Source organism: Bos grunniens, chromosome 10 (assembly GCF_055505025.1).
Source record: "Bos grunniens cultivar Pamir isolate PY7600 chromosome 10, Bosgru_T2T1.0, whole genome shotgun sequence".
Classification (NCBI taxonomy): domain Eukaryota; kingdom Metazoa; phylum Chordata; class Mammalia; order Artiodactyla; family Bovidae; genus Bos; species Bos grunniens.
Genome location: NC_141174.1, coordinates 30,783,148 through 30,796,847, shown reverse-complemented (window position 1 = coordinate 30,796,847; position 13,700 = coordinate 30,783,148). Strand labels below are relative to the sequence as shown.

At 34.9% G+C, this 13,700-nt stretch overlaps 1 protein-coding gene across 8 annotated transcripts in view; it reads right to left on the bottom strand.

Annotated features, from left to right (window-relative positions):
- The window catches only part of C10H14orf39 (chromosome 10 C14orf39 homolog), a 49,128-nt gene that overhangs the window by 17,408 nt on the left and 18,020 nt on the right, over positions 1–13,700 (bottom strand). For 4 of the 8 annotated variants that reach the window (XM_086320408.1, XM_086320413.1, XM_086320409.1 and 1 more), the window contains 7 exons: positions 12,968–13,088; positions 11,840–11,931; positions 11,118–11,251; positions 10,242–10,318; positions 4,280–4,365; positions 4,135–4,193; positions 881–942 (listed from right to left, as the gene is read on the bottom strand). In XM_086320408.1, coding sequence (XP_086176534.1) covers positions 881–942; positions 4,135–4,193; positions 4,280–4,365; positions 10,242–10,318; positions 11,118–11,251; positions 11,840–11,931; positions 12,968–13,088 — 631 coding nt within the window. The remainder of the gene's footprint in view (positions 1–880; positions 943–4,134; positions 4,194–4,279; positions 4,366–10,241; positions 10,319–11,117; positions 11,252–11,839; positions 11,932–12,967; positions 13,089–13,700) is intronic. The other 4 variants (XM_086320410.1, XM_086320414.1, XM_086320412.1 and 1 more) reach the window with 1 other exon arrangement.

Genomic DNA, 13,700 nt, shown 5'->3' with positions numbered 1-13,700 from the left:
GAAAATGGTTAGAAATAATTTTCCTTTCAAAATTTCCACATTGTGCTCTGGGTCAAGATTTGTATACCCCTTTGAAAGAAAAGGGCAATCTTTTTTCTCATTGGTTATGTTCTTTACATTTTTTGCCCTTATAAATTCATTATACTAGTTTCCCTACAAAATTGAGAACTTGAATACTAACTCCCCTTTATATCATTTGGTAAACTAGGAATATGATTTCTCAAATGTTTGTTACCAAATCCTATTTGGAAACAATTTATTTGGGTCCCTCCAGCAAAAAAATTTAAGTGTGCTTTTTACCTGTATTTCTTTATAGTAGAATACTACTGTTGTTTCTCTTGTTTTATCCCTTAATGGCAAGCCACTCCAGTGTTCTTGCCTGGAGAATCCCAGGGACAGGGGAGCCTGGTGGGCTGCTGTCTCTGGGGTCGCACAGAGTTGGACACGACTGAAGCGACTTAGCAGCAGCAGCAGCAGCAGCAGCTATAGTACATTGCCTACACCTATAATCACTAAAGCTATCTACTATTAAAAAATACTTTGAAGATATTTTTGTGGCAGCCTTGACTAATAATTCAATTTTACCAAATAAAATTTCCTTATTCAGTTATAATTTAGTTGTTGTGGTATCAATATATATAGTCAATTATTAATGACAATTTTTTAAATATTTCATGTAAACTTTTTGTGGTTTCACTTTTAAATCTATAACTCCTCCAAGGAATAGAATCTGTAACATCACAGCAACTTGATTTCTAAGTTAATAACATCCAGACCTCACATAAATAAGCTTTGTTAGCCCAAATGTGAAATTAAAATGAAAACAATATTTAAATTAGAATATTCTATTTAGAAATTAAAAACAAAACATTTGACTTACTTGTGAAGCACATTTTGATTCTGGCAATTGTCTTATTGTCCCTTTATCTCCACACTCAGCATCTGTTTGTTATATGAGAACAAACTACTTTTTCTTTTTGAAATTTAATTGTAAATAAAATAAATAAAACCATATGAAACTGCCAATATTTAACTGTTCTTGGTCAATAAAAATAGAAATTTTAGATACTTCAATCTAATACATAAAAATAATAGAATAAAACCTACATGAACAGTTTAACAAACAAAATTATAAAGAGAACACCCCATGTAACTGCTACCTTGATAAAGAAATAGAACATTATGAGTTCTCCAAAAGGCCCCATATTCCCCATAGCCTCCTTCTCAATGGTAAATACTATTCTGACTTCTGTGATAATCATTACCCTGATTTATCAGTTTATCACTTAAGCAATATACTTTTTCCTGTTTTAAATGTTATATGATGAAATAATAATGTATGTGCTCTTTGTCATGCTTTTTTGGTTTAGTACACTCTCATGAGATTCATCTATATTGTTGCATATAGACATAGTTTGCTTACTTTTATAGGTGTAAAGTATTCTAATATACAAACACAACACAATGTAACACAGTACTATCCATTCAACTACAGGTGGACATTTGGGGCGTTTCTGTTTTGAGGCTATTACAAACAATGATTTTAACACTCTTCTACATATATACTTGTATGTATGTACTTATATTTCTCTAGGTACATACCTAGGAGTGGAATTACAAAATACAGGGTATGTGTATCTTCCATTTTACCAGATGTTAAACTATTCTCCAATTTTAGTTTTGAAACTATTCACCAATTTTTGTTGTGGCAACTGGCCATCCTGAGCTACCCTAGGGAATTATTCAATTTCACAGGAAAAAATTATGACCTCCAATTATAACTTAGTTATATGCCAATAAGTTATTTATAAATGACATATTAAAAGTTTCTACCAATAATTATGAGAGTTTTAATTGTCCTACATTCTCATCAACACTGAACATTGTCAGATCTTCCAAATTTTGCTAATCTGATGGGGGTATAATGATATCTCATTTTGGGTTTATTTTTCAGTTTCCTGATTTGCTGAACATTTTTTTAATATGTTTATCTGCCACAAAAGTTTTTCTATTTGAAGTGCCTATTCATAATTATTTTGCACGTTTCTAATTGGGTTGTCTGTAGTTTTCCTCTTGGTTTGTAGAAGGTTTTACACATTTTTGGAAACTAGTCCTTTGACAGTTTTATTAAAAATATATTCTCTTGCCTCCCATTCTTTTTAGTGTTTTTTGATGAATAGAAATTCTTAATTTTAATATAACCAAATTTATCAATACTTCTTTTATGATTGGGTTTTTTCATTTTTTTAAGGAAATTCTTTCTTATCTTGAACAGAAGTTTCCCTATTTGGTCATCTGAAAGCTTTATAGGTTTGCCTCTTGCATTAATCATACTACTACTTTCACCATATATTAACTTCTTCAAAAGATAGGCTTGGAGATTGTTGAAGAGAATCTTTCTTCTTCTTACCTTCTTGAGTGTGGAGCCTCACCATATAGGCTCAATGGCAGCTAGGACTATGCCAGATACATACATTTCCCCATGTATCTGTATTAGGGGGTATATTGTTCCTAGAGATTATCCATTCTTCCCTGTCTAACACTGTCAGCTTAGCACATACAGAGGATTATGCTGCTGTTGCTGCTAAGTCACTTCAGTCATGTCCAACTCTGTGCAACCCCACAGACAGCAGCCCACCAGGCTCCCCCGTCCCTGGGATTCTCCAGGCAAGAACACTGGAACGGGTTGCCATTTCCTTCTCCAATGCATGAAAGTGAAAAGTGAAGTTGCTCAGTCGTGTCTGACTCTTAGCGACCTCATGGACTGTAGCCCACCAGGCTCCTCCATCCATGGGATTTTCCAGGCAAGAGTACTGGAGTGGGGTGCCATTGCCTTCTCTGACAGAGGATTATAAACAGGTGAAATATATCACCTGGATAGATAAGTCATAATCCTTTTTTCCAGAAGAAAGTGTAAGGAATATCCATTAAGTATATTGTCTTGGTTGAATCCTATATTGAGAGTGAGGAACAGGCTTATAGTATATTATATGACCATTCAGAATATGCATATATTTACCACCCGAATGAGTCATTTTTTAAAATTTCAAAATAAGTCAAGAAGAGAGAAAGACTTTTATATAGCCTAATTGCTACTTATTACCGGGCAACTATCAGTCAGTCAGTTCAGTCGCTAAGTTGTGTCTGACTCTTTACGACTCCATGGACTGCAGCATGCCAGGCTTCCCTGTCCATCACCAACTCCCGAGGCTTGCTCAGACTCATGTCCGTCAAGTTGGTGATGCCATCCAACCAGCTCATCCTCTGTTGTCTCCTTCTTCTCCTACCTTCAATCTTTCCCAGCATCAGGGTCTTTTCCAATGAGTCAGTTCTTCGCATCAGGGGCAACTATATATATATTTGTATGTGTGTGTCTCTATGATATATTATATATTTTATATATACATATATATGTATGCATACAGTATATATATATAGACATAGATAATAGACAGATAGATACACACACATAGAGAATGAGTCTGTGTCAAAGGTGCATCAAAGTTCTAAGAGCTACTTGATTCTAGGATAATAAGTTTATACATATATATCCTGTGACCTTTCTATGATTTATTCAAAGAAAATAATCTAAGATAGCAAAATATTTATATAAAAGAATATAGTAGCATCATTTGTAACAGCAAAAAAATCTGGAAATAACAAAAATATTCAGTGTGAGCTAAATAAACTAAATAAATTAAAGCATACCCATGCAAAGACATATTATAAGTCATCTCAAATAAAATATATTTAATGGCATGGAAAAATATCTTCAAGGGCATATCAAGTGGAAAGAAAAAGACCCAAAGTAATATACATAGTATGCTTCAAATTTGAAGGAACAAACAAAAAGAAAAAAAAACACATATGCATAGAGAAAAAAAAATACAATAGTGTATGTAGTATCAGTTATATCTGGGTGGTTGGTATTTTTGCTTCTTTTATATTTTTCTCCATTTTCCAAATTTTCTACAATAAGTGTATTTGTTTTATATTTAAAACATATTTTAAAACCAGGCATGCACGGTGAGTTAGCCAGAGATGCAAATAATCCAAATAATTTATTTGACTAGTATAAAAATCTGATATAACTTGTTACTCCCATTTCTTAGGAATAATATAAATGGCAAATACCTGTATCTCTCTTTTCCAACCATTGATTGCAATTTGATTGTTTCTGTGGGGTTACTAATCTAAAATACAATAAACAACATTTTTATATTATTTACTGAGTTGAGCATTTCAGAAAATAAGTCAATTTCTTATTTTTAAAGGTTACCTGAACTGCATAACATTTTGTGAATTTTTAAAAGCCGTAACATGTGTACATTTTGGATGGTTATTCACAGCAGAGTCATTCAATACCTGAACAAAAGAATTAAGCATTAGAATTGACTATACAAAACAATAAAATGTTTTGCTTGCCATGGCTACTCAGGGCTCTCAAAGAACACTGTCATCCACCTCATCATCACTATTATTATCAACACTGACGAGTACAAACATTAAATGAAACCACTGCATACAAAACATTAAGTCAAACAATGGGAAACAGAAAGGCTTAAGAGTCTCAAGGAATTCAATGTTTTTGAAAAGTATACTTACTATGCCTGATAGTATACATACATTTAAGGTAAACTTAAAATTTTGTCTTCCTTATTCTTGATTAATAAAGGGAATCTTAATTCTTAATCTAATTAATTTATGTTCAGTTCAGTTCAGTCGCTTAGTCGTGTCTGACTCCTTGCAACCCCACAGACTGCAGCACACCAGGCCTCAATGTCCGTAATCAACTCCTGGAGTTTACTCAAACTCATATGTCCATTGAGTCGGTGATGCCATCCAACCATCTCATCCTCTGTCGTCCCCTTCTACTCCCGCCTTCAATCTTTCCCAGCATCAAGGTCTTTTCCAATGAGTCAGTTCTTCGCATCAGGTGGTCAAAGTATTGGAGTTTCAGCTTCAGCATCAGTCCTTCCAATGAATATTCAGGACTGATCTCCTTTAGGATAGACTGGTTTGATCTCTTTGCAGTCCAAGGGATTCTCAAGAGTCTTCTCCAACACCACAGTTCAAAAGCATCAATTCTTCTGCACTCAGCCCTCTTTATAGTCCAACTCTCACATCCATACATGACTACTGGAAAAACCATAGCTTTGACTAGATGGACCTTTGTTGGCAAAGTAATGTCTCTGCTTTTTAATATGCTGGCTAGATTGGTCATAAATTTTCTTCCAAGGAGCAAGCATCCTTTAATTTCACGGCTGCAGTCACCATCTGCAGTGATTTTGGAGCCCCCAAAATAAAGTCTGTCACTGTTGCCACTGTTTCCCCATCTATTTGCCATGAAGTGATTGGACCAGATGCCATGATCTTAGTTTTCTGAATGTTGAGTTGTAAGCCAACTTTTTCACTTTTCTCTTTCACTTTCGTCATGAAGTTCTTTAGTTCTTCTTCACTTTCTGTCATAAGGGTGGCGTCTTCTGTATATCTGAGGTTATTGATATTTTCCCCAGTAATCTTGATTCCAGCTTGTGCTTCATCCAGCCCATCGTTTCTCATGATGTATTCTGCATAGAAGTTAAATAAGCAGGGTGACAATATACAGCCTTGATGTACTCCTTTCCCAATTTGGAACCAGTCTGTTGTTCCATGTCCAGCTCTAACTGTTGCTTCCTGACCTGCATACAGATGTCTCAAGAGGCAGGTCAGGTGGTCTAGTATTCCCATCTCTTTAAGAATTTTCCACCGTTTATTGTGATACACACAGTCAAAGGCTTTGGCATAGTCAATAAAGCAGATGTTTTTCTGGAACTCTCTTGCTTTTTCAATAATCCAACGGATGTTGGCAATTTGATCTCTGGTTCCTCTGCCTTTTCTAAATCCAGCTTGAGCATCTGGAAGTTCATGGTTCACGTGTTGCTAAAGCCTCGCTTGGAGAATTTTGAGCATTACTTTACTAGCGTGTGAGATGAGTGCAATTGTGCGGTAGTTTGAGCATTCTTTGGCATTGCCTTTCTTTGGGATTGGAATGAAAACTGACCTTTTCCAGTCCTGTGGCCACTGCTGAGTTTTCCCAATTCGATGGCATATTGAGTGCAGCACTTTCACAGCATCATCTTTCAGGATTTGAAATAGCTCAACTGGAATTCCATCACCTCCACTAGCTTTGTTTGTAGTGATGCTTCCTAAGGCCCATTTGACTTCGCATTCCAGGATGTCTGGCTCTAGGTGAGTGATCATACCATCACGACTATCTGGGTCGTGAAGATCTTTTTTGAATAGTTCTTCTGTGTATTCTTGCCAAGTCTTCTTAATATCTTCTGCTTCTGTTAGGTCCATACCATTTCTGTCCTTTATTGTGCCCATCTTTGCATGAAATGTTCCCTTGGTATCTCTAATTTTCTTGAAGAGATCTCTAGTCTTTCCCATTCTATTGTTTTCCTCTATATCTTTGCACTGATCACTGAGGAAGGCTTTCTTATCTCTCCTTGCTATTCTTTGGAACTCTGCATTCAAATGGTATAGTTCTAGAAGGTCTTGTAAGTCTTCATAGAATTGTTCAACTTCAGCTTCTTCAGCATTACTGGTCGGGGCTTAGGCTTGTATTACCATGATATTGAATGGTTTGCCTTGTAAATGAACAGAGATCATTCTGTCGTTTTTTAGATTGCATCTAAGTACTGTTGTAGTACTTGGATGCAGTATTTGGATGCAATTAATTGATGCTTTTGAACTGTGCTGTTGGAGAAGACTCTTGAGAGTCCCTTGGACTGCAAGGAGATTCAACCAGTCCATTCTAAAGGAGATCAGTCCTGGGTGTTCTTTTGAAGGACTGATGCTAAAGCTGAAACTCCAATACTTTGGCCACCTCATGCGAAGAGTTGACTCATTGGAAAAGACTCTGATGCTGGGAAGGATTGGGAGCAGGAGGAGAAGGGGACGACAGAGGATAAGATAGCTGGATGGTATAACCGACTTGATTGGTCTTAATTCTGTCATTTTTATTTTGCTTTTGTTGTTGTTGTTCAGTTGCTCAGTTGTGTCCAACTCTTTGCGACTCCATGCTTTTCTGTCCTTCACCATCTCCCAGAGCTTGCTCAGATTCGTGCCCATTGAGTCAGTGATGCCATCCAACCATCTTATCTTCTGTCATCCCCTACTCCTCCTGCCTTCTATCTTTCCCAGGATCAGGGTCTGATTTACAATGAGTTGGCTCTTCACATCAGGTAGTCAAAGTATTGGAGCTTCAGCTTCAGCATCAGTCCTTCTGATGAATATTCAGAGTTGATACCCTGTAGGACTGACTGGTTTGATCTCCTTACTGTCCAAGGGACTCTCAAAGAGTCTTCTCCAACACCACAGTTCAAAAGCACCAATTCTTTGGCGTTCAGCCTTGTTTATGGTCCAACTCTCACATCCATAATGACTACTGGAAAAACCATAGCTTTGACTACACGGACCTCTGTAGGCAAAGTAATGTCTCTGTTTTTTAATACACTGTCTAGGTTTGTCATAGCTTTTATTCTAAGAAGCAAGTGTCTTTTAATTTTGTGCATGCAGTCACCATCTGCAGTGATTTTGGAGCCCAAGAAAATAAAGTCTGTCACTGTTTCCACTGTTTCCCCATCTTTTTGCCATGAATTGATGGGACCAGATGCCATGATCTTTGTTTGCCTCTCAGACGACATTTGACAATATCTGGAGATACTTTTGATTGTCATAAATTGCAGCTGAGGTGCTACTGGACTCTAGTGGATCACTAGAGTAATTAATTTTTCCTGTGGACAACCCCACAATAAAGAACTAATTATCTGATCTAAATGTCAACAGTGTCACTATTGAGAAACTCTGATCTAAGGTTTGACAGAATTCACCTGAAAAATTGAGTCTGAAGTGTTCTGAAGGGCATGTGTGGTAGAGGGAAAAGGGAGGGAAATAAGGGAGAAAAGAAGGAAATAGGCATTTATTTACATTTCAGTTTCATTTACATTTCTGTTTCTTGTAAGTTATTGATCTATTCATGTTTTTTTCAGTCTAGCAATTTATATTGTCCAAAAAATTTTCCATCTCACCTAAATTTTCAAGTTTGTTGGTATATAATTTTACATAGTATCATCTTAGGACTTTGAAAAGATTTCTTTCATAGATGTATTGATATACACTTTTCCCCCACTTTATACTTTTTTTTATGATGGGGGACTTCTTTTTTCTGTACACTTGCTGAAACTTATTAGCGTTTGGCTATATTAATTAACCTAATTTCTAAATTTCATAAATTTCTGCTTTTCTCTGTTAATTCCTACTTTTTTGCATTATTTTATTTTTATATTTTAAGTTAAGCTTTTCATACTTTAAGTTCAACATTTCAGATTAATACTTAATGTTTGGCTGATTTTAATCTTCCTTATTTTCTAATATGCTTGTTTTCAAACACAAACTTCTCTCTGATTTCACAGGTTTGGGATTATAGTATGCTTTTAAATAATTTTTAAATTCTATTTTGATTTCTTCTATAACCCAAAAGTAATTCAAAAGCATGTGAATTATGGCAGAATAATTCACATGTGAAGAAGAACTAAAGAGTCTCTTGATGAAAGTGAAAGTGGAGAGTGAAAAAGTTGGCTTAAAACTCAACATTCAGAAAACTAAGACCATGGCATCCGGTCCCATCACTTCATGGCAAATAGATGGGGAAACAGTGGAAACAGTGGCTGACTTTATTTTGGGGGGCTCCAAAATCACTGCAGATGGTGATTGCAGCCATGAAACTAAAAGATGCTTACTCCTTGGAAGGAAAGTTATGACCAACCTAGATAGCATATTGAAAAGCAGAGACATTACTTTGTCAACAAAGGTCCATATAGTCAAGGCTATGGTTTTTCCAGTGGTCATGTACGGATATGAGAGTTGGACTATAAAGAAAGCTGAGTGCAGAAGAATTGATGCTTTTGAACTGTGGTGTTGGAGAAGACTCTTGAGAGTCCCTTGGACTGCAAGGAGATCCAACCAGTCCATCCTAAAGAAGATCAGTCCTGGGTGTTCACTGGAAGGAATGATGCTGAAGCTGAAACTTCAATACTTTGGCCACCTGAGTCAAAGAGCTGACTCACTGGAAAAGAGCCTGATGCTGGGAAAGGTTGAGGGCAGGAGGAAAAGGGGACGACAGAGGATGAGATGGTTGGATGGTTTGGGTGGACTCTGGGAGTTAGTGATGGACAGGGAGGCTTGGTGTGCTGCAGTTCATGGGGTCGCAAAGAGTCGGACATGACTGAGCGACTGAACTGAATTTCTTTTTACTCAACCAAATAGTTTTTTGAGGAGAAGGCTATGTTTTTGTTTAACTTGTTTAACTTTTTTGATGTTGTGGTTAGTAAAGATAGCAGCTTTTTAGAATGGAGGACATATCCTTTTTGTTTTTAAAAATAGTCAATTTTGGTGAATACTGCAAACAAAATTTAACTGAATTATGTGTATGTTGGGCACAAAGCTTACTATTTGTGTTAGATCCTCTACATCCTTACTTATTTTTCATCTACTTGATTCATTCTTGTTGGGAGAAACTGCTAGTTTTTCTATCTTCTTCAAAATCGACATTTCCTTTATGTTCTGATTTAAAAAGCAAACAAACAAAAAGCCCATCATGTTTGTCAACCTCTCTGCAGATAGAGGTAACCATGTTATAAAGTTCTTGTCAATGAAACATTAACATAAATTATTTAAGGAGCTTCCATGAAATATCCTTAAAAATGAGGCTGACTCAACAAGACTTTTTTCCCCTTTTTCTTTCCTCCCTAGGAGGAAGATATGATAGCAAGTTGTAATGGTTATTCTGACCATGAAATAACTTTGAGGTAAAAGTTTAGCATAAGGATAGCAGGAAAAGAAAACACCAGTGGAACTCAAGAAATGATGACATTATGGAGATGGTGCCACAATTTCCCTCTTCAATCTAATTCCTTGAGAAATGTCTTTTAGATTTTGGTCTATTGGGTACAGTGATTGATATTTTCAAATATCTTTTATTTTTAGAAGTAAAGGACACGGCTACAGTATATGCTCAGGCTACCATACAAAACTCTTTAAGTTTTTCATATCCTGAGATTGTACTAATGGCTAGTTTAATATATTTTATAACACACACACACACACACACAAACACACACAGCCTAAATGCAGTATATTCACTATACCATTTAACGCAAGCATTTCATTTATACTATTAAAAAAGAAATACCTACATGTGCATCATTTTCTTTTTGCTTGAAGTCAATATTGGCAAGCTTTGACTGACTCACAGAACTTTCTTCTTTTTTATCTAGATTATTAAATTGTACAACTTCAAATCAATTCCAGAAATAGAATCAAATGTCATGTCCAACATTTAACCTCACCTTGTAATTTAAAAAATCAAGTTACAAAATATTTAATTTAAAGTAAAGAATTATGAAATTATTACATAATCTTAATTCTTCAATATATAGCAGCTATTATAATAACCATGTATATAAAATGAAAAACAGCTGATTAAAAAGAAATAAGTAAATTTTTTAAATTAAATTTTAAAAAGTAGCTGACAAAACTACATCTTTATAATGTGGAACCAAAGAACAAACAGTGGTGATGTAAATGACTGGGGAATAAAACAGCTAGTGTAGTTAACCTAGGACAATGTAGTTAATCTATCCATCAAATAAAACATGATTTAAATGTCTCAGTGACTAAGTCACAGTATCATTACCACAAGTCTCACCACCATGGGGTCGCAAAGAGTCAGACACAACTGAGTGACTTTAATCATACATACTGATAATACAACTTCTCAAATGAAAAATATACAATTATTCATCCTCTTCTGATAGCTGGAAACCAGACTAAAACTCTTTTTTAAAATAAATCATGAGTGATTTCTCTCTCAAAAAGAAAAATATTATGTATAGAAGGCACATCTTGCTTGCTCTCAGAAAGAACCAAAGTGGCACTTTATGAGTCTATAAGTCTCCAGTATTGTTAGCTCTTGCTTACACTAAGTGATAACTAAAATTGCTCCTTTCTATTTCTTCTTTTATATGTTCTCAAACAAAACTAAGTTTTTGAATAATAAACAGATACTGTACCTATAATTCTTGGTTCTGAAGAATGCATCTTTATTGGTTTTATTAATTTCTGAGATTCATATGGAAGAAATAATTGACTGTTTTGAAGGGTTTTGTTCAACATAAGTACAGGTTGTGGATCTTTTTCAAAAATTCTAAAGATAAGAGTGAATAATATTAAATATTAGCTAAGGAAAAATTAGCATATTTTAAAATTAGAAGAGCTATTTTGATATTATATAGCTAAAACTCCTCAAATTGTATACAATATGTAATCAATTTTAAATGTAGAATATCTGTTCATATAAAGAAAGGGAGGGATTGGGGGCAAGAGAAGGAGACGACAGAGGATGAGATGGCTGGATGGCATCACTGACTCGATGGACATGAGTCTGAGTGAACTCTGGGAGTTGGTGATGGACAGGGAGGCCTGGCGTGCTGCGATTCATGGGGTTGCAAAGAGTCGGACATGACTGAGCGACTGATCTGATCTGATCTGAAAGAAAGTCCTATTTTAAAGTTTACCTATACCATTCTCTCGGGGCTTCCCTGGTGGCTAAAATGGTAAAGAATCTGCCTGCAATACAGGAGACCCTGCTTGGGAAGATCCACTGGAGAAAGGAATGGCTACTCTCTCCAGTATTCTTGCCTAGAGAATCCCATAGACAAAAGAGCCTGGCGGGCTCCAGTCCATGGTGTCACAAAGAGTCCGACATAACTTAGTGGCTAAACCCCCACCATACCTTTCTTTCAATTCCTTTCTCTTTTCTACGTTTTTATTTTTTTCTTCTAGAGTTTCTGGAAGATTCTTCATTTCATAATGTCTTGCAATCTGCTAAAAAGAAAAATGACAAAGCAAAACAAAATAAATACCTGCGAAGCATTAAGAAACATTTGGTTATCTTAACTAATGAATATGATTTTTTTCTACATAATCACAAGATTTATATTTTGGGTAGTACTAACAATCTTTTAGTGAAAGTTACTAAAACAGTCAAAATTAACAATAAATCATACTCCTTTTATTTTTCCTTACAACTCCATTAGGAAACCTAGATTTCAATCAACTTTCATTCTTTTTAAAAAGGACAATCAGAAGCAATGTAAACGTTGATTCCCTACATAGAGATGTCCAATAGTTACTATATATTTTAAAGAAAGTGACACCCACTTTCTTCTTACTAAAATGATATTACTGTTATGTGGAACCTCATGCTTACGGATGATAAATATACCATCTTTAACACAATTTTCATAAAATTTAGAAAATTAGCCATTCAACTTTTTCTCAAAATTTGGAAGTGACTTTGGTGGCTCTCATACTCATCAATTAAAGCCACATTTCAATAGATAACACTAAAAATATATTCAAGAAAATATCATGTATCATCAGTCTTAAAGGCTAAAAACTAGTTCTGTCCTAGCTTTATAAAGACTTTAGTCATAAATTTTCTACGTTAAGTTTTTTAAATCATTTAATAACTTGTTTTCCTTTATGAGAGCACTGCTGTAAGCTCTGTTAATGCCTTTAAATATCTATTATTAAGCTCCAACTTGCTCTTTATCTTTTCTTAGCACTCAAAGAAAGTTAAACTATTTCCCAAAACTCAGAGTTGAATATCAGTTCAGTTCAGTTGCTGAGTCGGTGATGCCATCCAGCCATCTCATCCTCTGTCGTCCCCTTTTCCTCCTGCCCCCAATCCCTCCCAGCAAATATACTCAATACCTAAAAACATTTTGGCTCCAAAGGTAATCTGAGGCAAATAAATTTTTGAGTTGCTTTAGAAATAGCTCTTCTTAGGCTGTCATCTAACATACCATTACACTTATACATTAACACACATATTAGAAACATGTAACAAAATTAATACCTGGTTTAAATAATTAATTTCTATTTCCATGTCATCTACTTCTTTCTTCAAGTCACATGATCTTTTGGAAAACTGGTTAGCATGTTTAAGAATATCTTGTGTTTTATATCTCAAATTAACCCTTTTATGTTAAGGAACTATGTAATATAAATAACTTTCACATTTATAATATAAGTACTATATAAAAATAATTAGTATTATATAAAATTAATTATATATATATCATATACACAATATGAATAACAGTATCTGAAAACAGCAGAAAGACTAGTACAAACATCTGGCAAACTGTCAATTTACTGTTTGTCTACATTATATACTTAGCTTAAAAATAACATTTCATCAAAATACATGTTAGGATTTTTTCTTTCAGTTAAATTTTTTCACAGGGCAGTTTTTACTTTTATTTTTAACCCGTTTATCATGTCATTCGGCATGATGAACATAATCAAGTCCAAACTTAACTGCTTCAGTTTCTGTAATTTATTTGTTCCAAGATCAACATTATAAATCCACTCAGTCTTCCTCTTCTTGCTCTTTATGGTCCATCTGTGCACCAGGAGAACTCAAAAGAGAGCTATATCTTCTGTTTGAACTTTCTGCTTGAACTAGATTTACACTCAATTTGAAGTAGAGAATCTCTCAACTGCTAACAAACATTCTGCATGAGTAGTAGTTTCTACAATTTCCTAAGTTACTCTGTAATCCATTAGGAAAATTTTTAAATGTTTAA